The 23,067-nt window shown below is 48.2% G+C and overlaps 1 protein-coding gene across 1 annotated transcript; it reads right to left on the bottom strand.

Moving 5' to 3' along the window:
- Nucleotides 1-7,178: 7,178 nt before the first annotated feature.
- Nucleotides 7,179-7,487, bottom strand: LOC136459792 (uncharacterized mitochondrial protein AtMg00810-like). Its single transcript, XM_066459637.1, has one exon. It carries the CDS (start codon nucleotides 7,485-7,487, stop codon nucleotides 7,179-7,181), a length of 309 nt encoding a protein of 102 aa, XP_066315734.1.
- Nucleotides 7,488-23,067: the final 15,580 nt, after the last annotated feature.

The raw sequence follows: 23,067 nt of genomic DNA, 5'->3' as shown, positions 1-23,067 counted from the left end.
ATAAGGGACAAAGCACTGTAGAGGTGAGTTGATTTGTTTTTTATTTTATTTTTTTGTGTAAATTATTATGATTCTCACTATTTGTCTGTTTTGTAGGTTACTGTTTTGGTTGATGAGCATACTTGTGTTTCTAGCATTAGGATGAGAACTAAAACTCCGTCTCAGAAATGGGTAGCTAGCAAGGTTGTTGATAACCTTAGAGATTTTTCAAATATGGGTGCTAAGGAATTGTTGGACAAGTTGCAGAGAGAACACAAGGTCATAATTGGATATGATACTATTTGGCGGGGTAAAGAAAAATATCTTGCCGAGGTTTATGGTAAATGGGAAGAGAGTTTTGAGCTCTTGTTCAGGTGGAAGGCCAAGGTAAAGAAGTGGTGCCCCGGGAGTGTCATGGAGATCAAGGTACTTCAGGTGGATGGTGAAGTATATTTCCACCATTTTTTCTGTGCTCTTAAATCATGCATTGATGGTTTCTTGGAAGGTTGTAGGCCTCATTTAAGCATAGATGCTACAACACTTAATGGAAGGTGGAATGACCACTTGGCCATAGCTATAGCGTTGATGATAATTGGATGTATCCACTCACTTATGGCTTCATAGCTTCTGAAACAATAGACAACTAGACATGGTTCATGGAACAATTAAAGAAGGTAATAGGTAATCCTCCACTCCTTGTTTGTTCTAATGCTTGCAAGGGCTTAGAGAACGCAGTGAAGAATGTTTTCCCAAATGTAGAGCAAAGAGAATGCTTTTTATAATCTTGTGAAAAAAATTTAGAAGAGGTTTAGAGGGTTCGGCCAGATGTATCCTGTAGCAAGGACTTACATAGGAGACATATTCTATGACCATATGGCAAAAATTGTAAGTGAATCATCAAAAGCAGTGAAATGGTTATAAACCAATCATAAGCTTAAATGGTATAGGTGTGCTTTGAATCTAGAAATTAAATGTGACTACTGCAGAGTTATTTAATAACTGGATTAGAGACCATAAAGACTTACCTGTTGCTGACCTTGCTGTTAAGATTAGAGAAATGATCATGATATTATGGAATAAGAGAAGAAATATTGCATACAGGCCACCCAAAGGCAGGATACTCCCAGCTATTATGCTTCAGCTGAAGACAAAAACTAGAGGTTTGGGCCACTTGAAAATTGTACCAGCTGGTAATTGGAGTGCAGAGGTGTGGGACCATAGCTGAAAAGTTGAGAGGCATATTGTCAAGTTAAACCAAATGACATGTACTTGTCTTGAATGGCAGCACACTGGTAAGCCATGTAAGAAATGCGGTGAAAAAGATCGCATGCAACCAATGCAAAGGGAAAGAAGATTAGAGGACCTATGACTTGCAAGAAATGCGGTGAAAAAGATCACATGTAAGCTAGTGCCAAGTGCCCACTCAATTGGACAACAAAAAAGAGGTAAGTATTGATTTTCTTTATCAAAAACTTGAATCAACATGTCATTATTAATTTATTTATTTTACTTGTAGGAAGCGGAAGCAACCTAGTAAAAATGTTACAAAAAGCTGCGCTAGGAGAACTTAGCACCCCACAGAGGCCAACTAGAGAAGAAATATTACGGGATAGTCCAGGAAGGATCACTATAAGGTAAGAAATATTAACACAATTATCATATAATAATTCTTTCCATACATCTAATTATCGTACCATATTTCTGTGTAGCCGGCTTACGCTCATGTTAGGAGAGGGCACCTCTACACAAACCGACACCACTAGTCCTGTCAGGATGTCTACTGCGACTGCACCAAAAAAGATAACACCAAAGAGAAGGCTATATATTGGATGAATGATCGTATCTGTGACGAGATATAAACTCATGCTTTATTTGATATGAGATGGGACTCGTTTAAAACAACACTATGGTTTTCTGAGATGAACTTGTTTACGCTAAAATCATGGATTTATGAGATGAACTCATTTGTGCTAAATTTATGGTTTTATCTATTATATGTTATTGCATATGCCTCTTTTTTGTTAATTTTTATTATATATTAATCTGTGAATTATTACATGTTACTGCCCACGTGAGCCAACAAGGCCAGCCACCGGCCAACCAACGTGACCCGCACCTAAGGGTGAAAATGGTACGGATATTTTCCGACCGTATTCGATACCAAATTTGTTTAGAGGGGTTTAAATCTGTCCGTATCCGAGTCCGAATATTCAACACCCGATATCATATCCGTATCCGAATCCTCAAATCACATATTTATGATGTCGATATCCAATCATATCCTATCCGGCATGGTTGACACTATCCGTATTCAAATCCGAATCCGGACATAAATATGAAAACAAATGTAATATCAATGATATCCGTTCGTATCCGATCTGTTTTCATCCCTACCCGCACCCTAGACCCTGTAAGTAACAGCAGAAGGGTACAAGAGTCCTTTCAGGTCTCCAAATACATGTACATAACTTAAAAAAAGATGAAATACACATAATAGCAAGGAAATCAATTGTGCAATCTCCAATTTTTACGAAGTCGATGTTTGAAGCTCCAAATCTGCGAAGCGCATTGTTTAGAGTGCCAGATATACAATTTTCGGATCCTGGAGAAGGAAGATAACCCTTTGGTTTCTGAATATCCGATGCCTCTCCTATGCGGAGTTACTCTGAACCGGCACGGCCATGGTCTATTTGGGCTGCAGCCCACCAGCATCCTGACACACTCCACCGCTTGGCTCTTGTGCAAGTCATCTAACATCCACTGGTGGCGCGGACGGACTCAGATTAAGTAACTTTACTCCTTGAATAAAGTCACGACGTAACTTTAGCTCCATCTCCGGCGTACAATCTGGATCCAAGGGCTCACAAAGGTTTAAAGCAAAACTTCCAAACTTTATATTTATATGGATTAAGTCCACTTTTGGCCCCTCAACTATTGTGTTCATCTGATTTTACCCCACAACTACAAAACCGTCTAGTGTTGGTATCCTAACTATTAAAATCGTTTACTTTTAGCACCTGAGCACGGAAGAGGCTGTTTTGCCCAGCGTGGAACGGGTTTGACCATGCCACGCTGGCATTGACCGCCACGTAGGACGTTGGCCTACATCTCAGTGACATGTGGGGCCCGCGCGTCACCCACTTATTCCCTCCCCTCCTTCCTCCAGCTCCAGCAGCATTCGGCCAGTGCAGTCGAGTCATCATCGCCGCCACCGGACAAGCAGGCTACTGCGCCATGGCTGGCGAGCGCAGCTGTGAGGTGGGCGAGGGCCGTCGAATCCGCCGCCTAGCACGTGTGTCGTCTAGCTCCGCCGAGCTCAAGCACCACCAGCCGCGCCACTGTAGTCGCTGCTCCCCTTGCAATCATTCGCCGTCGTCTGGATGCCACGCAACCGTTGAGCGAGCGTGCGCACAGGCCGCCGCCGTCGGGCTCACGCGCTAGGGCCACCGGACAAGCAGGCGGCCGTGCCATGTCCAACAAGCGCGCGCGAGCGGGATGCCGTGCTGCTGCCTCCACTGGCTGCCCCCGGCAGCGAGGGAAACTTCAAATTCGTCGTCTATAGGTCACGGATGGCTCTCGATGTGGGCAGGGCAGCTAGTTAACTCCCATGGTTGCTTATTGGTGGAAGGAAATAGGTTGAGATGATCCGGGCTGTATGAATTTTAAGAACGAAGGAAGCTCTGTTTTCGGCGTCAATGGCTCTGGCAAGATGACTTGACTGGGCGTGCCGCGACAGCTCGCTGCACGCACAGGTGGGCGTCCTCGTCGTGCCCTACACGCCAGTCCCCGCTAGCCCCTGCCTCGCCTCGGCGCCGTTCAGCTACAAAAGTCGCAGATGAACGCCGGGACCGTGCCTGGGCACCATTGTTGTTGTGACCAAGCTCGCGGATGGTTGTGCCCTCTCTGGTGACTCCCTTCCTTTTTCTTGCAACGTTTTGGCTCCATCCTTCTGCCACGCACATGCCCTTGGAGTAATTTGGACTAAGGAGGCGCTGTCCGACGAAAATGCCATGCGCCGCCGCCGCCGTGAACCGGCGAGCTCGGTTGCAGCGCATGGAGGCGGCATCCGCGGTGAGCTCGGCTGCGGCGCAGGGAGGCGGCGTCCGCGTCGATAGCCTGCTCGAGCGCCACCGCCCTACTCACATGCCGCCGCCACAGCCTGCTAGCGTACCGCCATGCTACTTGCGCGCTGCCGCCGTAGCCTACTCGCCGCCGGTGACGAGAGGGGCTAGCGTGGCACGGTCAACACCAGCATGGCATGGTCAAACCCGTTCCACGCCGGACAAAACAACCTCTTCTGCGTCCAGGTACTAAAAGTGAACGATTTTAACAGTTAGGGTACCAACACTAGACGGTTTGATAGTTGTGGGTAAAATCAGACCAACCTAATAGTTGAGGGACCAAAAGTGGACTTAATACTATTTATGGCTCCGTTCGTTTGGCTGAAATTGGCTGAAAAAATAAGTCAAAGGTTAATTGTCATGAAAGAAAAATACCGTTCCGGTTGGAAAAAGAAGCTGAACATGTCGGCTTTTAAGATAAGCCGAACAGGGCTATATTTATTTCTCTGGTTCCGGTGGCAAGTAAGCAGGCAGAGGAGCAGCATCGGCGCCTTGCAGGGCTACCACCGTCGTGGGGCTCGGTGGAGTGCCACATTAGCTCGTCGCGGCGGGCCGCTCGCTTTCACGTTGCTAGGATCTGGAGCTTGGAGGGCCTTGTTCAGCAGCTCTACAGACTGCAGTCCTCTTGCGTGGCCGTGAGCCCACGATTTGCAAGCGTCCTTGGGACGCAGAGGCCGGCTTGACGGCAGTCATCAGTGCAGGCGTGGAGCCAGGAGGCGGTGGCAGGCACGAGCGAAAGTTGAAGCTTGGCTACAGCTAGAAATTCACCTGGAGCGGGCACCTTTCATTCCCACGGTGACACCTCCCATGCCGAGCAGCCGCAGGCCTCTAGCGCCGCGCCGGGGCGCCACTACAGGCCATTCGCATCACCTCGTGCCACTATAGGACACTTGCGTCGAGCCGCCGTCGTGTCCTCCCGCCCCACCACAGGCCACTCGCGCCGCACCGTGCGTCTGCACGACACTCGCGCCGCGCCATGGAGGAGAGAAAAGCTTGCACAAAGCCATGAAGGACGCCGCGGAGGGGTCCAAGAAGGTCGTCTTCCTCGCACTTGCCCACCTTCACATGGACGCTGCCGCCCGTTACGCTAGACAGGACGTCAGGGCAGCCACACGGTGTCCGTCAGTCCATGCATCGGTTTAGGAACGTGAACCTCACCGTCTGCGCCGAGCCTCACCCGGGTGAGCCCACGTGCAGCCCGCAGGTGCTCCAGGTGAAGGGCAGCAACACGGACACGACCTCCCTTGGAGCTTGGCTGCTGTGCAGTCCCTGAAGAACCGGGACACAGACACGCTCCACCCCACGGAGGGCGTAGAAGTCGATGCCGCACCCCTCGCCGATGGCGACGCGGCTGTGGAGCTGCTGGATACGTGAGGTGCACGCCGGCAATCTCCACGCACCAGACGCCGCCCTGTGGGCGCCAGCTCGGCCCCTGCAGCTTGCTGTCCCAGAGCGCGGCGTCGTACAGGAGCGCGTCGACCGACTCTAGTAGATCGACGCAAGCGCGCAGCACCGGGATGAAGAAGCTTCACGTGCGTGAGCAGCTGCGACACGGACTCCGCCTCAGACATTGTTGTAGAGCCGGACTTGGAGATGTGGTTGAGCACATCATCGGTCTTGCCTACGCCGCCGGTGCCCCGGAGCAGAGGAGGTCCTCTAGCACGTCGGGGTCATAGAGCAGAGGAGGTGGCGCCTGCGGTGTGCCCAGCGCAGCGTGCCAGCGTCGACTCGAACGTCCAGCGCATCCGCGAGCACGAGGAGATTGTGGCGTTGTGGAAGGCCACGGCATGGCGAGCAGGTCGTCGAGCGTGCCTAGGACGGTGTCCAGGAGCCGAGGCCGCGCCGAGGATGGGGGCGCCTACGTGGGCGTGGGCCTGAGGGTGTCGCCGAGCACCGCCCGCTCTTCGCACCGTGGAAGTAGACGAGGGAGGAAAGAATGGACGGCCATCAATTGGACAGCCATCAATTAGCGCCATCGGATGCAGAATGGATGGACGAGATGGTGGGAAAGTTACAGCATGACTTGCTCAAGCAAAGTCACTGGATCTGGATCCGGCGTGGACTGCTGCTGCCTACTGCTATGCCTCGCCGGAGTGCAATCTGGTGAAGCAGCAGGCGGCCGTCCACCGCGCGTTCCGCAGTAGGCGAGAGCCATAGGCGCCTACACTTGCCAAGGTCGGTCCCGGTCCGACGGCGCCCTCCAGTCGGATCTAGATGCCAAGGAGATCGGCCACACCGCGATCGCTCACGCCGCCGCCGCTCACGACATCGCACAACTTCGCGGTGTTTTTTTTTCACTACGCCATATCCTACCCGCATTCTGTAACCGCCCGAAGATGAGATCTGTAGAATTGTATTGATCAACTGGACGACAATCTATTGATCATGGCGTGTACATATATAGATTACAATCATGGCCTTTGGCCAAGCCTGTACAGGCGAGGGCGTTACACGCGAGCGGGCGAGCGCACAGAGTGGGAGCGTGGGCGCTGTGGAGACCAGGTGATTCAGTTGTGGGCACAGCGAGTGCGCGCGGAGCCGCGACGAGTGCGCGCTGGGTGAACGACCAGGTCTGGCTTTAGCCGTTGCAGAGCTGTTTCCGCTGACACCCCCCACACACACACCAACAGTCTCGACGTCGGGCGCGATGACGGAGAGGCTGTCTCTGAAGTACAAGAACATCGTTGAAGACAACCCTTTGGTGAACACATCAGCGTGTTGGTGGGCACAGGGAACGTGCGTGACACGAAGCTCTCCAATGGCCACTTTTTCCCGAACGAAGTGGATGTCAAGCTCAATGTGCTTGGTTCACCGGTGGTGAACAGGGTTCCTGGACATGTAAACTGAAGATATGTTGTCGCAGAAGGCCACAGTCGCTGAGGGAACCTTGCAGAGGAGCTCGCCAAGAAGATGTCGAAGCCAAGAGCACTCGGAGACGGCGTTGGCGATGGCGCGGTACTCAGCTTTGGCGCTCGACCTTGACGTCATGTTTTGTCGCTTGGATGACCACGAGATGAGTGAATTGCCGAGGAAGACGCAAAACCCTGAAGTCGAACATCGCGTGTCTGGACAACCAGCCTAGTCGGTGTCGCTGTAGGCGGTGATCATCGATGAAGGAGCGGCGCGCAGTTGGATGTTGAGGCTTGTCGTCCCTTTGACATACCAGAGGATGCGTTTCATCATCGTATGGTGCACGTCCCTCAGTGCGTGCATGTGTAAGCACACCTGCTCCACAGCGTACGCAATGTCTGGACGTGTGATCGTCAGATATTGTAGTGCGCCAGCGATGCTTCGGTAAGTGGTGGCATCGTCGATGAGCTTGCCGTTAGCAGTAGATGCTTTTGGCTTGGTGTCCGCAGGCGTGGCGATGGGGTTGCAGTTGGCCATGCCAACGCGCTCCAAGAGATCCTCGGCATACGCCGACTAGGAGAGGAAGAAGCCATCTTTGGTACGTCGAACGTTGATGCCGAGGAAATGTTGAATTGGCCCCATGTCCTTCACGGCAAACGCGTCGTGTAGCCGAGCGATGACATGGCAAAGGAGCGACACCAAGGATGCCGACAGGATCATGTCGTCGACATATAGGAGCAGGTACGTCGTGGCCCCGTTGCGGTGGTAGACGAACAGGGAGGAGTCGGCCTTCGACTGGATGAACCCCAAGCTAGTGACGTGCCCGATGAAGCGTTCGAACCACGCCCGTGGTGCTTGGCGAAGACCATAGAGGGACCGCGACAAGAGTCAGACATCGTTCGGGCACTGAGGATCGGCAAACCCGGTGGGTTGCTGGCTGTACACCCATTCGCGAAGGTTGCCGTGGAGGAAGGTGTTGGAGATGTCGAGTTGATGAGCCGGCCAGTTGTATGTCGCCACGAGCGTGAGAATTGTGCGGATCGTGGCCGGCTTGACTACCGGTGAGAATGTCTCGCCGAAATCGATGTCGGGCGCTGGTTGAACCCACGAACAACCCATCGAGGAAGAAGACCCATCCTTGTGGCCGGTGGACGCTGAGTTGGAGGAGCCGCTGGGGTTGTCGCCGTGAGTCACGGCGATGGCCTGGCCAGCTTCGGCGTTGGCGTTGTGCTGAGCGCTGAGCTCCTCTAGGATGAGGAAGGAGCGGGCGCTCTGGAAGGAGTGCGGCGGGTACTTGGACGTGATCACCGGCTTGATGTAGCGGTACCGGGGATTGAGGCCGTGGAGGAGGTTGAGCACCTGACTCGGCTCGGAGACGGGATGGCCGATGTCACACAGCTGATCCGCGATCCGCTTCAGCTTGGTGCAGTAGTCGTTCATGGACATGTCGCCTTGCTGTAGGGTGCGCAGCTCGGTCTCAAGATACACGGCGCGCTGCAGCTCGTTGTCCTAGAACAACCCTTCGATGGCGTGCCACAGGGAGAAAGCGTTGTGGCGATCCACGGCGAACGATGTCGAAAACGCCCTTGGAGACGGTGGCGAGGATCCAGTTGACGACGCAGGAATCAACCCTACGCCACTTGCCATCGCGGTCCTGGGACGAGGTGGGGGAACGAACGTGGCCCTCGAGACCGAATTTGCCGAGGGTGGAATCGAAGAAGTGCTGCCACTGGCCGTAGTTGCCTTTGTCCATGTCAAGGATGACAGGGACGTGGTGGCGGATGGAGATGCCCTAGATCGTAGAGGTGGTGGCGGGGGCGACGGAGAGGTGGTCATCCAAAGAGGAGTCAGAGTGGTGGGAGGAGGGCGCCTTTGGAGCAACAGAAGGAGATGTGGCAAAGGGATGCTCTGAGAGAACCGTGGACGATGATACCATGTAGAATTCTATTGATCAACTAGACGACGTTCTATTGATTATGGCGTGTACATATATAGATTGCAATCATGGCCTTTGGCCAAGCCTGTACAGGCGAGGGCGTTACAGGCGAGCGCATAGAGCGGGAGCGTAGGCATCGTGGAGATCGGGGTCGTGTGGGCGCCGTGGAGACCGGGTGATTCAGTTGTGGGCACGGCGAGTGCACACGGAGCCACGACGAGTGCGCGCTGGGCGGATGACCCTGTTTGGCTTTAGCCGTTGTAGAGTTGTTTCTGCTGACAAGATCGTTGACAAGGGGAAGAGGAAGAGGAAGAAGAAGACGAAAATTCCCCACCGTCGTCGGCGCCTGTTGTAACGTCCCATCTCTCTAAGGTCGGGCCCGCTTACATCTGTCAGCTTCTCTAGGATATAGACAGGCCGGGCCCGCTTACATCTGGCAGCTTCTCTAGGATATAGACTGCCGTCACAGACCAACACAGGTCTTTTGTACATACTTTGTCGTCACTCGTGCGCACCCGGGAAGAACTTCCCGGTCGGTCACCCATCGCTCCAGGCCAAGCACGCTTAACCTTGGAGTTATTTGCAGATGGGCTTCCGGAAAAGAAGTTGCAACTTATTGGTATGAGTATCCTATTAATCCTGTTAAGCCCTGGGCCGGGATGTTACACCTGTGACGACCACGTCGGCACCATCCTGGCGCGCCTGCCCGCCTGCAACGCGATCGCGTGTACGGCGCTCTCGAAGCACCACCGGAGCCTGATCCGGAGACCAGAGTTCAGGACTTTAGGAGCCTACGGTTCGACCCCACGGGTGGCGGCGCCCCTCCCTGCCACCGCGGCCCTCCTCCACTGCCCACGGCGACCCTTCCTCCTCTACCGGCCCCGGCAGCATCCCCTACCTCATCGACGATGGCGGACACCGAATCAAGTTCGACGCTCTCCTCCCTCGGCAACCAGCGTGCTGTCTCTCTCTCTCTCACTCTTCACTAGAGAACAATTCCCGGCTGCTTGCCGGCCTCACGGCCGCTTCGCCAATCCGTGACTGAAACTACGCTTTATTTATATTTATTTAATCTTGTGGCTGATTAATCGATTCGCAATCTATGTTTTGCAATAAAAAATCTTTGGTTAGATGTGCTATCGATCTGAAGTGGAAGATGCAGGATTCTCAGGTATAGGAGGTGCTATGGATCTTTGGATGTGAGCGTGATGCACAAATTGATGCAAAACAGTGTGGGGCCATGATATTCCAATTTCCTTTCGTTGCTGCATCTGTAGAATCCATACTCTATTGTTTTGCTGCTGTATCACATTTTTATCAAATTATTTCTTCTATTTGCTTGATTTGTCCATCCTGATGACTCCCTTTGTTTGAAACAGTAAACAACTGCATATAAATCTGGAAAAATTGTTGCTAATGCAGAGTATCACTATCTCTGCTTAAATGCACATATTAAAGTGGTGTTGGAGAACCCGACGATTAAGGTTGTCGTCCTGCTGTCAATGGTGCTGGACGAGGTGAAGATTAATAACTCTTAATTCATGGGTCAACAATATGACAACTTGGAAAATTGATAGCTAAAGATTGCCACCAAAATAAAAAATGCTCCTGGGTCTTCAGATCCCAGTAAACAGAAATGGATCAGCAACCCAAGTAAACAGTGCCCAAAGTGCAGCCACAGTGAAGTGAAAGTTGTGCAATGCTATTATGTTGAAGTAAAATTGGGCTATCTACAATATTTCCAAGCATGATTAGGAGTAAATAAAAAATGATATATGAGCAATTGACAAAGATTAACAATTTCCATATCTTGAGGAGTTGGTCAACTTGTTTATAAAACCGGAATAAATATCTATGGTTAAAATTATATTTGTCACTTTAACCGCCTTTCTTTTGAGAGATATTTACTTGTATGGCTCTAAAAAAAATACACCTTCCTTCCATGGCTCTTTTAAAAAAAAATTACGTGTATGGCCTCAAAAAAAAATTCTTCCTTGTATAGCCTTCCGTCCAATTTGGGCCTTTGACGGTGTTAAGTGTGAGATAAAATGGATATTTTACCCCTGGCAAAAAAAAAATAAACAAATTACAGAGTTTACTTTGTTTTAGATTTGGAGAATATCAATTTGATGTCCAATTGAGGCCTTTGCAACTCTAGAAGCACAAGCACGGGTGAAATGAATATCAATTTGATGTCCCCCTCTTGGTTCCTCGTGTCTGAGTTTCTTGCATTTCTCATAGTACCTCCTGCAGATGGCGCTGCTAGCCTGAAAGCAGAAGACAGATTACTTCTAGGTATCTCAAACTCTGATTCTGGAACGCACATAGAATTTGGAGGCGACGACGGGGACCTGCTCAGTGCTCATCGTACCTCAGTGCTGCTCTGCGCGGGCTGGCCCCGCCCGGGCTCCACCTGCTGGCCGTGGGAGGGGTCACCTGCCTGGCTGCGGGAGGTGCAGCCGGAGCCGCGAATGGCTTGTCGCCAGAGAGGCCGGCCAAGCTGGGTTGGCTGCGGCCGCAGGAGGGGGAGGGCACGACGGGCTGGCCGCGCGCGCTCGACGAGTCGGGCCGTGGCGCCTCCCCCACGCGTTGCTCGCCGACCAAGGGTGGGTGTGGGTCCGTCTGGCCGTGGATCCGGCGGCAGAGAGGCCAGCGGCGGCCCCTGCCCAGAGTTCCCGTCGACCCGGTCCTCCATGGTTCCCATGAGTCGCTTGTATTTTTTTCTCTCCCCACCCATGTGATTTTTTTTTTATTTTAACACTTTTTGAAAACTAATTTTCAATTTAACACGGGATGTTTTTTTTTAAAACTAACACTTTTGGCCGCGTCTATTGCCCTGGCGCGGCCAAATAGCGCGTTAGAGGGCTGACGTGGCGGCGACCGGAATCGCTGACCGATGACGTGGCAGGGTCTGCTGCGCCATCGACCTTGGCGCGGCAGTGGCGCGCCCTGATCCATGACGCGGTAGAGCCGAATGAAACCCCGCGGCCAGTCCCGCCAGCCCGAGCAGCAAGCCCGCCTGGCCGCCGTGCCCGCCGCCCGCCCGGCGGTACCTGGACGGTTTAATCGGAACGCGTCGCGCCGATAGTAGGAGTTATTCTAAGTATTGCTTGACGTAAAATCAATAGTGGATTTGTTTCTGTCTTTTGTTGAATTTTTTTTACGGCCAAATAGAGAATTTGATAAGCCAATGATATTTTTTCGTCTTTCATAATACGATTAACCACCATGTTAACTAATCGATTACGAAAAATTAGATCAGATTAAAACGAATAGTTTTTAAGGGAACTTATTTATTTGGCTTTTTTGCCCCATATTGTAGGATCGGTGGCGACGCGACCATGGACCCTGGCTTCCTCGACCCCTCATGCAAGACGCCGGCCACTGACGTCGAGATACCCCGGGACTGCCGGTTTTCAAACTAGTTGCTACTTAATCTCGCATGCAGTGATGCCACGACGCATTGAAACGAATATGAAGCAAATAAATGAAGTCCGTACGCAAGTTGACAAGTTGCCACATAATATTTTCATTGGTTTAACATAAGTTCGACATAACATAACCAACTAAGCCTGTAAGTTTCGGACGCCAATAATAGTTCAACCTAACAAACTAAGACCCAGGAGTATAAGGATCCCCCGGACGCCTATGTCTCTTCGGATTTGTTGGCAATACATTGGGAGTGTAGCCAACGTCGGTGTGGTCGTGTCGCCAGTGCGTACGGCTCGTACCCTGCAAGTATATGATATGCACGATTACTTAGAATTCATTATGATCGTTAGTTCATGTAGCCTACGTATTTAAAGAAACTACCTTTGTTAGTACCTGTGAGGCTCCTTGGGTACCAAGCGGGGCACCACCTAGCTAAGACATGCCGATCTCGTCCTGCGGCCAATTATACCACTAGTCGTGCTATCTACGGAAGCCCGGAGGGGCGTCATCGTCGTCATCGTCGTCCTCGGTTGCAGGGTCCTTCCCAACGCTATGATGTGGTGGTGTACGCACTGCGAAAGTGGCACATGTCACTGGCTGAGAAGAGCCGGCTGGTGTCCTCAAAGAGGCTGAAGACGTGCCACCCGACTGCCCCGGGAGTGGCGGTTCCTCATAAGGAGTGTCCGTGCAGCTCAGTTTTTGAGCTAGCTTCCTGCAGCTCTTCTTCACCTTCTGCATAAATAGACGTTAAAGTTAGTGCATTTCTCAAACGTATATACACTAAAGAAACAATTTTGGAACGGACTAGTTTATGTTTACCTCCACAAAAGCCTCGAGGACGCCTGGCCTCTGCCCTCTAGACTCGTGAAGCCGGAACGCTGCTTCGTTGAACAGCATCGACAATTGTGTCACCTGGGTACAGAAACGTGGTTGAATAGTTTTAGTATACATACTTAATACCAAATGGATAACAAATTGTACCATTCAAGTATCTTACCACATATCTTTGTAGCGGGGCTCTCTATAGCTGTGTGTCCTCTCTAGTGGCAATGTCGTACACATCTTCGATCATATCTTCCTCTGAGTCCTCGTCAATTGCCTCCTCAGTGTACGGGGGCTTGATATGTGTCCTCGTAGACCTGTGAAGCCAGCGCAGATCGTCGAAGGTGTGCTGGTCGTGTGGAGGACCCGCATGGACTGACTGTCGTTCCTTGGTCTCCCATAAGTGGATGTGCGCGTTGTGTGTCATGCGCCAATCCTTGGTCTTTTATCTCTTCCTGCGGTCATACCTGCAACAAAACGATGTTAGTTGTACCACACACACCTCTGAATTGTAGCTTTGTTATTAATCGATAATACACCCGTGCAATCCTTGGTTGGTGGAGTAAAGCGGTGGTGGGCAGCCTGTCATTCTTCCAAACTGTCTGCAGACCCTGACGGGCAAATGAATCTCGACCATGTGGAAGAAAATAAGAGGGACATTACAGCGATACTCCTCTAACTCGTCCCTAGTGACAGGACTGAGATAATACTGGAGCTCCGGAGCATCCCAAGGACACCAATGCACCTGAACATTTCGTAATTGAGTTAGACTGTGATATAGTGTAGATCGAACAAGACACAGGTATGATAGTAAAGAGAGCGTAACCTGGTGCTGTGTCAGGACGTTGAGACCGTCCGTTTACTCCCTGTACTTGCGCCTCGCATTCCCTCTAACTTACTCTAATTCCGTCTAGATAAACAGAGCTGTAGGGAGTGTATCATGCCCATTTCATTGCTGCATTGAACACGATAATGAATTAGCTATTAATAAACTCATCATATATAACCATATCGAAGAATATAATGAACCGAAGTACTTACCGATAAACCAGTACTAAGGGTGTGTGCGGGCGGGCGGGCTCGTGCGCGATATTGATTTGGCCCTGCCGCGCCATGCTTCGTGGCGCGGCACTGCCGCACCAAGATCGGTGGCGCGGCAGAGCCCTGCCACATCACCGGTCGCGATTCTGATCATCACCACGTCAACCCGCTGCCGCGCCACCATGGTGCGACACAGGCATTTGGCCGCGCCAGGGCAATAGGCACGGCCAAAAGTGTTAGTTTAAAAAAAAACATACAGTGTTAGATTTAAAATTAGTTTTTAAAAAGTGTTAAAATTAAAAAATTCACCCGCGTTCGTTCGTTCCCTGGCCGATGCGGCACGGAGGAAGGAAGGAGATGTCCATCATTTCGCATAGGAAACAGTAGCCCAACTGACGGCACACCCTACTGGAATTGACGGAAGGCAACAGAAGAGAGAAATTTTCGTTTTTGAGCCTCACAGGTAAATTCGGAAAAAAAAATAGGCTATAGAAGGAAGATGCATTTTTTTAGGTCATACACGTAAATATCTTTTCTTTTGAGCCAGCTCATGACCAACTTATATGTTTAGTTGACCTATTATTTCTGAAATGCTTTGACTTTTGCATATACAGTATGGGGCTTTAGCTGTGAATCTACAGATCAACATTAATAAGAAAGGTTCAACCCCCTCTGTCCCTAAGTATATGTTGTTTTCGTTTTCCGAGAAACAACTTTGACTAAATATATATTAAAAAATATTAATATTTATGGTACATAATTAATATTATTGGAAAGATCATTGAATCTAGTTTTTTGATAAATTTATTTGAAGATACAAATGTTGCACGTATTTTCTACAAATTGAGTTAAAATTACGGCACGCAAACCAAGCGACAGTTATTTGGGTATGGAGAGAGTATGAAAGTGAGCTTGTTCAGAGCTGTCAACCAGATAGCCTGCGACGATCAGTCAAGGAGGCACTCTACCAACGGCGTTGGGTACTTGATATGTGCGTCTGTGGGAGATCCTGGAAGGAGTTCAGTTGCAACCGACGGTGTCAGACAGATTCGTCTGGAAGTGGACTGAAAACGGTACTTACTCAGCCTCCTCTGCGCGCAGATCATTTTTCATCGGAACGTCATCCATGTTAGGGGCTAAGGAAATCTGGCAGGTCGCAGTGCCGCCTAAGGTCAAGTTGGGCTGTGGACGGCAGATCGCAGGAAACGGCATGGGCTGCAAGATGCTGACACCTGCCGACCTGCGCGCTTTGTGATGTGGAGCACTTGCTATTGTCGTGTGTTTATACAAGGGAGGTATGGTGCTACATACACATACTGCAACCTGTCGGCCTACTCCGGCGTCAATTGTCAATTGAGGAGCTAGTGCCGTGGTGGCTGCGCACCCAAATGTGAGTTCAGTCATCGCTGCGCCAGAGGCTTCGATCTGATCGCGTGGTCTGTTTGGAAGGAACGGAACAGAAGAGTCTTCAATGGAGTTTCAGAAACGCCGAAGGCAGCTTGTAGGGACAACCGTGAAAGAAGTAACAGTTGGGTCGAAGCCGGTTTTGCCTCGCCGTCGGCCATTCTGGCGCATAGCTTTGGCCTTCACACTTGCCTCGCCGTCGGCCATCCTGGTGACAATCTGTCGCAAAAAACTACCATCTGTAATAGGCTTAAGTTCCTTCACACTTGTGTAGCTTCTTCTGTTTGTGCCGGTGCATGTCGCTGGGCATCTCGCTCATCAGTGATAGGCGTTTTGTACCATCTTAATGAAATATATGCCAAGCATGCTCGCGGAAAAAAAAAGAGTCGCACGCAGACGCTGCAGCGAGGGCTGAATAGGAGTCTAGCGCGCAGGCGTCAGGTGCGGTACTGCGCTGCACATCGGCAGGGTGGGGAGGGGCCTTCGCGCACGGAATGGAATGGAAGGGACTGAGGTGCGGTCCATACATGTTCATGTTACGCTTCGTTGCCCGTAACAGCCTGCTACTTGGCCCAGCCTCTACTGACGCTCGCCCCCCTTGAATCCTCATCCTGACATGGTACATCGTGCTGCTGAGCAGTAGGCCTAACATCCTGCGGTCCTGCCTGAACTTTGCAAGGAAATTCCACTTTACAAGCTATAAAAAGGACAATTAACAATAAACTAAATAAAGTATTTAACTGAATATTAGACATAACAAAAACAGGACATATTTTTTAGGACTTGTGAAACGCCAGACCAGCGACTTGAAAACAACAATATGGAGACGTGCGTAGCAGATAGAAAGGATCTGATGCGCTGCAAGATTGTCAAAAGGTGCGTTGCTGAACCGAAGCATACTCTAAGCATGTTCATATTCCAGGATCCGCAAAGCAATGTGCAAAGCAAAGGCAAGCGCAGTCAAGACTGTAGAAGCAGCCATGCTGAAAGAAACGTTTAGGGAGCATTTTCTAAGCTTCTTTCCGGCCATCCTGACCTGAATTAGCCCAGATCCCTTGTGCCAAACGTCTGGAACAGAAGGAGCAATTTCTTGCAAGCCCCCTACGGCACTTCAGCTGAAAAACTGAGTTAGGTTGGTTAGGCTTTTTATTATTCTGAGAAACGTGTCTTCAACTGCGTAATGCCCTTGGTCTTTCTGCCCAGCAACTGAAACGAGCAGCTGTATCTTATGACTGACAGCCAAAAGAGCTTCAACCAAGGTTTCCAGCGGTATGAATGAGAATTACGCGTCAAGCTGAAATTTAGGTCACATACAGCTAAAGTAAGTATATGCCCATTCTATTTATCAAACAACCATCCACATTCCCTTGGGCCTTGGTCAATTCATTCTTAAGCATATTAGCAGGTTCAGCAACCACTAGGTTCATTTCTTTTTTTTTTTCTCGAATACGCAAAAAGATTTACGTATCATTGTAATTAAGAAGAAGAGTTTAATCATACAAACGACGCGCTTCAGAGGAGCGCCCTTGGAGGTCTTACAGCCATAGACTGGACTGTCCTAGCAAACCGTTCGAAGCTTCGATATTACATAAAAGGTCTACAACCGAGCTAAGGGCAGCGTTGCAACCTACGAAACCGGGCACTTCCGCTGCTGGCTGCGCGGTCCTACTTCGGCGTCCGAGAAGAACTTTCTACATGTCCTGGTGTTGGCAGTTGGAAATAACTCGTCTAGGGCTTCAACTTGGCTCGACGTCAAGTTCCCAGTGAAAATGGCATCGTATGCTCCCATAGACGATGAAGAAACTAGTGCCGCCGGTGGCGCGATGCCCATCCTCTGCATGAGTAGTACCTCGCTGTAACACCCCGGGTGTTTAAATATTAAAAACATGACATGTCATCATATGCATTGCAAGTCATTTGGTCAAATTGCAAACTTTGATATGCATTCACTAAAACAAGTTTACATTTGTGTTATGAGTGTTGAATTGAATTGTGTGAACCATGTCAAAATTTGGGTTGGATTTGAATTTTCCAGAAAACCCTTATTTTCAGTATTTAAACCCTACCCTGAAAATCCATTTCAAAATCTAAGCATATTTTGGGGTTGAGCCCAAAAGCAAAAGTGTAGAGCTTGACAAGTTATACAAAGTTTGTTTTTGGAGTTTTTCAAGTTGTTCAGTAAAATTTGGAGTAATTCAAAAAGGCATAATTCGTTAAATTTCTCCATTTGAATTCAAAAGTTCATTTCAAAATCTAGACCGAATTAGGAGTTGGTTATAAAAGCAAAGTTGTAGAACTTTTGATTTTGAACAACTTTTGTTTTTAGAGATTTTTGAGTTGTTATGAAAATTTGAGAGTAATTTGTGAATTTTGGCGAATGACAAACTTGTAATTACTATGAACAGTGTTCACCGCCGTAGCTACACCGTCGGCGACCTTCGGTTCGCTTCCAGGCGCGCGCGTGGACGTCCTCGGCTTCGCGCTGGCACGGAGAAGTCTCCTGCGTGGCTTCCTTGTGCTTCTGAGCCGCTCTATTTAGCCCTGGCCATCGCCGTTTGCCCCCGCTCCTTTCCTCTGTTTCCACCGCCGCCGTTACCATAGCTCCGTTGAGCTTTTGCTGTCAAACCAGCGCCTGCGCCATCGCAGCAAAGCGTGTCCTAGCTCCGCTAGTTCCTTGCGTGTCTAGCAAACCAGTCCTTGTGGCTTGTCTTCACCGGAAACTCGCGGTGCGCGCTCTTCTTCCTCGCGGCTGGCAGCGTCCCCGTCGCGAGCGCTTCGCCGTGGCCAGCGTGTTACGGTGATCCTCTACCCCTGTTGAGTCTTGTTTCAGCTTCGCCACGATGCTGTAGTACTCCATGACCCATTGATTCCTCATTTTGACCACCACAGCTCCTGGAACATCGCCACCGATGACGATCTGCTCCGCCTTGCTTGCTCGGAACGTCGACCCACCTCTCCGTTGCTCCTCCGACCCTGCTCGTTGCTCAGTCGTGTTCGAGATGAGGTGCTGAACCCTTCTGTGCTACGTGTTTAACCTCTACCATGCTCCTATCGCTGACATAGCACAACCGTGCCACCACATCCGCCATGGTCGACGTTAAGCTCGTGCCTCGCTATAATTGCTCAAGGTTGCATCGTCAATCGATGCGGGGTAGTGTGGGGAGTGTTTTGGTGCTTTGGCCGTCGCCGTTGGTCTCGCCGTCGGCGAGATATCGCCGGTCAGCGCCGTCGTTGCCGTGGTCAGCGCGCGAGGTTAGGGATGACAGGTGAGGTCGGGTTGTCAGCGACTCAACGTTCAAATGGAATTTTTCTATTTTCAGATTTGAATAAATAGTGTCTATTTTTGTTATTTTTGTGTAGATTTATTTAGAGCTCCAAAAATTATAAAAATTTTTGTGTGACTTCTCTATGATGTATAGTATTTAACAAAAATATGAAATAATGTTTTTCAGTACTTTTTTAATGTGATAAAAAATTGCTCAATTTATTAATAAATGGATTTCCATGATTTTTTAGGCTTATTTAATTGTCCAAAAATTATGAAATTTGTTTTGCCACTTACTTATTATGTAATGAATATTTTCAAAAATTTTGAGCTCAATTAGAATAAGTTGATTTATTTCATAATTTTGAATTAAATAATTAATTCATAAAAGCAAATAGTAACCTTTAAGGAATTAGGTTTTGTTTGTATTTTTGATTGAGTGATGTCCTTGGGTCATTAGTTGATAATGATCCTTGGCAATTGATTTGGGTGTTGCGAAAAAGGTTTGATTAGTTTGACTTGCCACTGTACCGCGAAGGAAAGTTGTATTCAAATTGTTAATTTTTGCATCCATCATCGAGCATCATGTTTCATATTCTGCATCATGTTAAACATGGCATTGTTACTACATGTAGTGAACGAAGGTGAACACATGGTAGTTAATCAAGTTGTGGAAGAGGTTAATCTGTCTGTTGAGGTCGGATCGAATACTTGTGAAACGTCGCAGGAACCAGACTTTTCCGTCAACGAAGGCAAGCCCCGGATGCATACAACCCTACCTTGTATTTTACAAATTGATTTTGCTTTTGCTTCTTTTTACTGCATTAAGTGATTAGGAGTCAAGTACAAGTCAAATTGGTACATTACCAACCTTGTTATTCCATATTTACCATATTACTAGTTTTAAATTCGTATATGCCTAGTTTTGCTTAACTATGCTTAGAACGATGAAAGTCGGGTGATTACCTGCCACCTGCAAGTTTCAAATGGAACATTGGTTACTTATGTTATCATGTGATATGGGAATGTGGAGTAATAAATCTAGACCGGGCGGACTCGGTGTGTGTGAGCCATAAGACATGGATGTCTTGTGAGCGGGTTCTTTCCACCTGTGTCGATTAAGGTACGTCCATTGTTGAATTGCATGAGGTGAGAATTTGTAGTACTAACCACATACTCCGGTAAGCCTTTACTCGGCTATTCTATTATGAGAATGGCTACCCACGCACTAGGACTGGAGAGATGGCGGGAATAGCATGTATCCACGTGGCCATGGGCTGGAATGGTGGAGTACTATATTCTCGAGTGGCACGGACCCATTCTTATTTTAGAGGATCTGAGTGCAGGTTGGTATATGTAGGTCGGGGACCTGCATATGTCGTGTGGTCTGGAATTCCCAGCTGGGTTTAATCGGTTCAAATCGTCGTTACTCCTCGGTTATGGAGACTCAACTCACTGTTCATCATCATAGTATTAATAACTGGAACTTGAGAAAGGTTTGCGAAAGAGATTGATATGAAGTTCATGATCTCATTATGGATCATGGCAGATTCATATGTGGTACTTATAAAGTTTTACCTTTGAATTAAAGAATTTTGTTAAAGAAGCTTTTATGCAAAAGAACTTTGATTATTGTTAAAGCCATACCTTGAATCCCATGAGCCAGCATTCCTGAGTTCTATCAGTTTTATTTCGGTTAAGTCTTGTTGAGTACTTTTGTACTCATGGTTCGTTGACCCCTTGTTGCAGGTGAGCCTCATGAGAAGATCTATTTTGGATCGTGCTGCATGACAGTTGTTCCTTGTGATGACGATGAGAAGTAAATGTGTGGCCCTTGGGCAGGGAAGTTTCATTATGTGTTTTGTATTATATTATAATGCCACTCCACTATTTTGTTTTGTATTAAACATCGAACCTAGTTGCGAGGTTTGAAACTACTGTTTTGTAAATTATGTTATTGTAAGACTTCCGCTGTTTTTACTCTAGTATTGATATTTGAATAAATGTTGTAATACTGCAATGACTCTGTAACGTGATCCTACTCGGAAATTGTGGATGATTCGGGGTTCCCCGAGGACACCCGACAGTCTTTTTAAGTTAATGGAAACATATGCATAAATGTCAAAGGTCGTCGGACAGTGACAGGTGCATGTGGGCCCTATAACTTAGGAGGTTCTGCCACAGAATGGTATTAGAGCGATCATTACAAGGTTTTTGTTGTATTGTTTTACAAAAACTTCAAAATGATTTGGGATGACTAAATTTAACTTGATAGTTTGGTCTAAATTGCTTCTGACTTATCTTATTTCTTTCTCACCATTCCATATTTAATTAAAAAGGTTTTGTGTGGTGGAGTAGTAATCTTACTATGCCCTCTATAAAAATAAATGTTGTTTATGTGCATTATAAACTTTGATGTTTTGTTCATAAGAACGATTCATGCATCATTATTAATTCACTCGTTACTTGACTTTGATCAAATGGTCTTAATTGGATTAAATTAGCTTCCTATAGTATGGCTCGTGCCAAGATGATGCCCCGTAAGTCCACTAGACCCAAAGGAGTTCCTCGTCACCAACTTGCCCCTAGAAATGATGGTGCTAGCATTAGCAGTTCTAGGCCTGATCCCCAAGCAGAGATACAGAGGATTTCTGTAGAATTAGCACAAGCTACTAGAGATAGGGCTTTGGATGCTATATAGGTAGGAGAATTACAGGATCAATTGAGGCGTCTCACCACCGCACACAGGAACTGCGAAAGCATGTTAGTTCGTACGGTGGAGGGACGAAATGAGGCTTGGCATAAGGAAAATGTAGCTAGAGCTAGAACTCATGAGCTAGAATTCTATGTAGAAGATTTAGAAGAACATAATACCTATCTACATGAGGAAGTTCATAGGCTTAGCAATCTACTAAATCCTAATTATGAGCCTCAAGCTGATGCCATGGACCCCGGTGTCATCCTTGCCGATGATAACGAATCGGAAGAGGAAGAAGAAGAAGATCCTAAAGAATTAGTAATGATCAATGAAAGTGATGATGAAGGCGGTAATAATTCCGGAATGGATACCAAGCCTGAAGTTTGAAGTAATCACGGAAAAGAGTAGAGTTGTATAATAGTTAGTTATAGTTAAGCTATGTATCTTTGTTTTGGTACTTACAGGTTCTGGTGTTTATATTAGTAAACCCTATGTAATGTGTCTGGAGTAAGCTTTTGTGCAATTCAATAAAGGCTTGTGAATAAAGTTTGGTTTGTTATGAGCAGATGCGTCGTACGCGGGGTTCGTATATTCCTGGAACTTCACAAGATGAGGATGGTATTCCAGATCCGCCACCAGTTCCAACAAATCTGGCTGATGCTATAACCGCACTTGTCAATGTGATGGCCAAAAATTCTTGTTTGCTTCATGAGATAGCTCAGAGTAATCAGAATCAGATACACGAAAACCGTGGTCGCCACCACAATAGACAGGAGGCTACATATGTTGATTTTACAGACACAAGACCACCGGTGTTCACCAAGGCAGATGAACCATTGGAGGCTGATGACTGGCTTCGGACCATGGAGCAAAAATTTGATCTTATTCCATGCACGGAATATCAGAAACATGCGTTTGCCACCCAACAACTTAGAGGAGCAGCAAGTGCTTGGTGGGCGAACTTAGTGGCTATGCAACCAGCTGGCATTCCAATAACTTGGGCTGAGTTCCGTACTGCCTTCAGAGCCCATTATATCCCTAAAGGAGTGATGGCAATGAAGCTAGATGAATTCCTTGCTTTGAAGTAAGGAGATCAAACCATGATGCAGTATGTGGGAAGATTTAATCACTTGTCACAATATGCATCAGAACATGTCAATACTGATGCAAAGAAGAAGAGGTGGTTTATGAGAGGATTGAATACCAAGCTACAAACAATGATGACAACTTGCACCAATGTCACTTATCATGAGGCCATAAATATTGCAATTGCTTTCGAGTCAAAGTATTGGCAGCATAAGGAGCTCAAAAAGAAAAAGAGTATGCCGTCTGGATCTTTTGGGGGAAATTAGAAGATGTAGAGGGTGATTTATCATCTAGTACATCATAATCGTCCTCCTTACCGTCTACCACAGTCTCAAGCCAGGCAACAGTCAAATGTCCATCCTGCTATAACCTATCCGAACTCACAGTCGACCAATGCTCCTGGTGGCAATGCTCCAACGTCCTAGGGTCACAA

This window comes from Miscanthus floridulus, chromosome 1, assembly GCF_019320115.1.
Source record: "Miscanthus floridulus cultivar M001 chromosome 1, ASM1932011v1, whole genome shotgun sequence".
NCBI classification, from domain to species: domain Eukaryota; kingdom Viridiplantae; phylum Streptophyta; class Magnoliopsida; order Poales; family Poaceae; genus Miscanthus; species Miscanthus floridulus.
This window is presented reverse-complemented; position numbering and strand designations above follow the sequence as displayed.

Bases quoted from the DNA above. Each gene is read 5' to 3' on its own strand.
- LOC136459792 (XM_066459637.1), bottom strand. From the start codon at position 7,487: ATGGCCAACTGCAACCCCATCGCCACGCCTGCGGACACCAAGCCAAAA.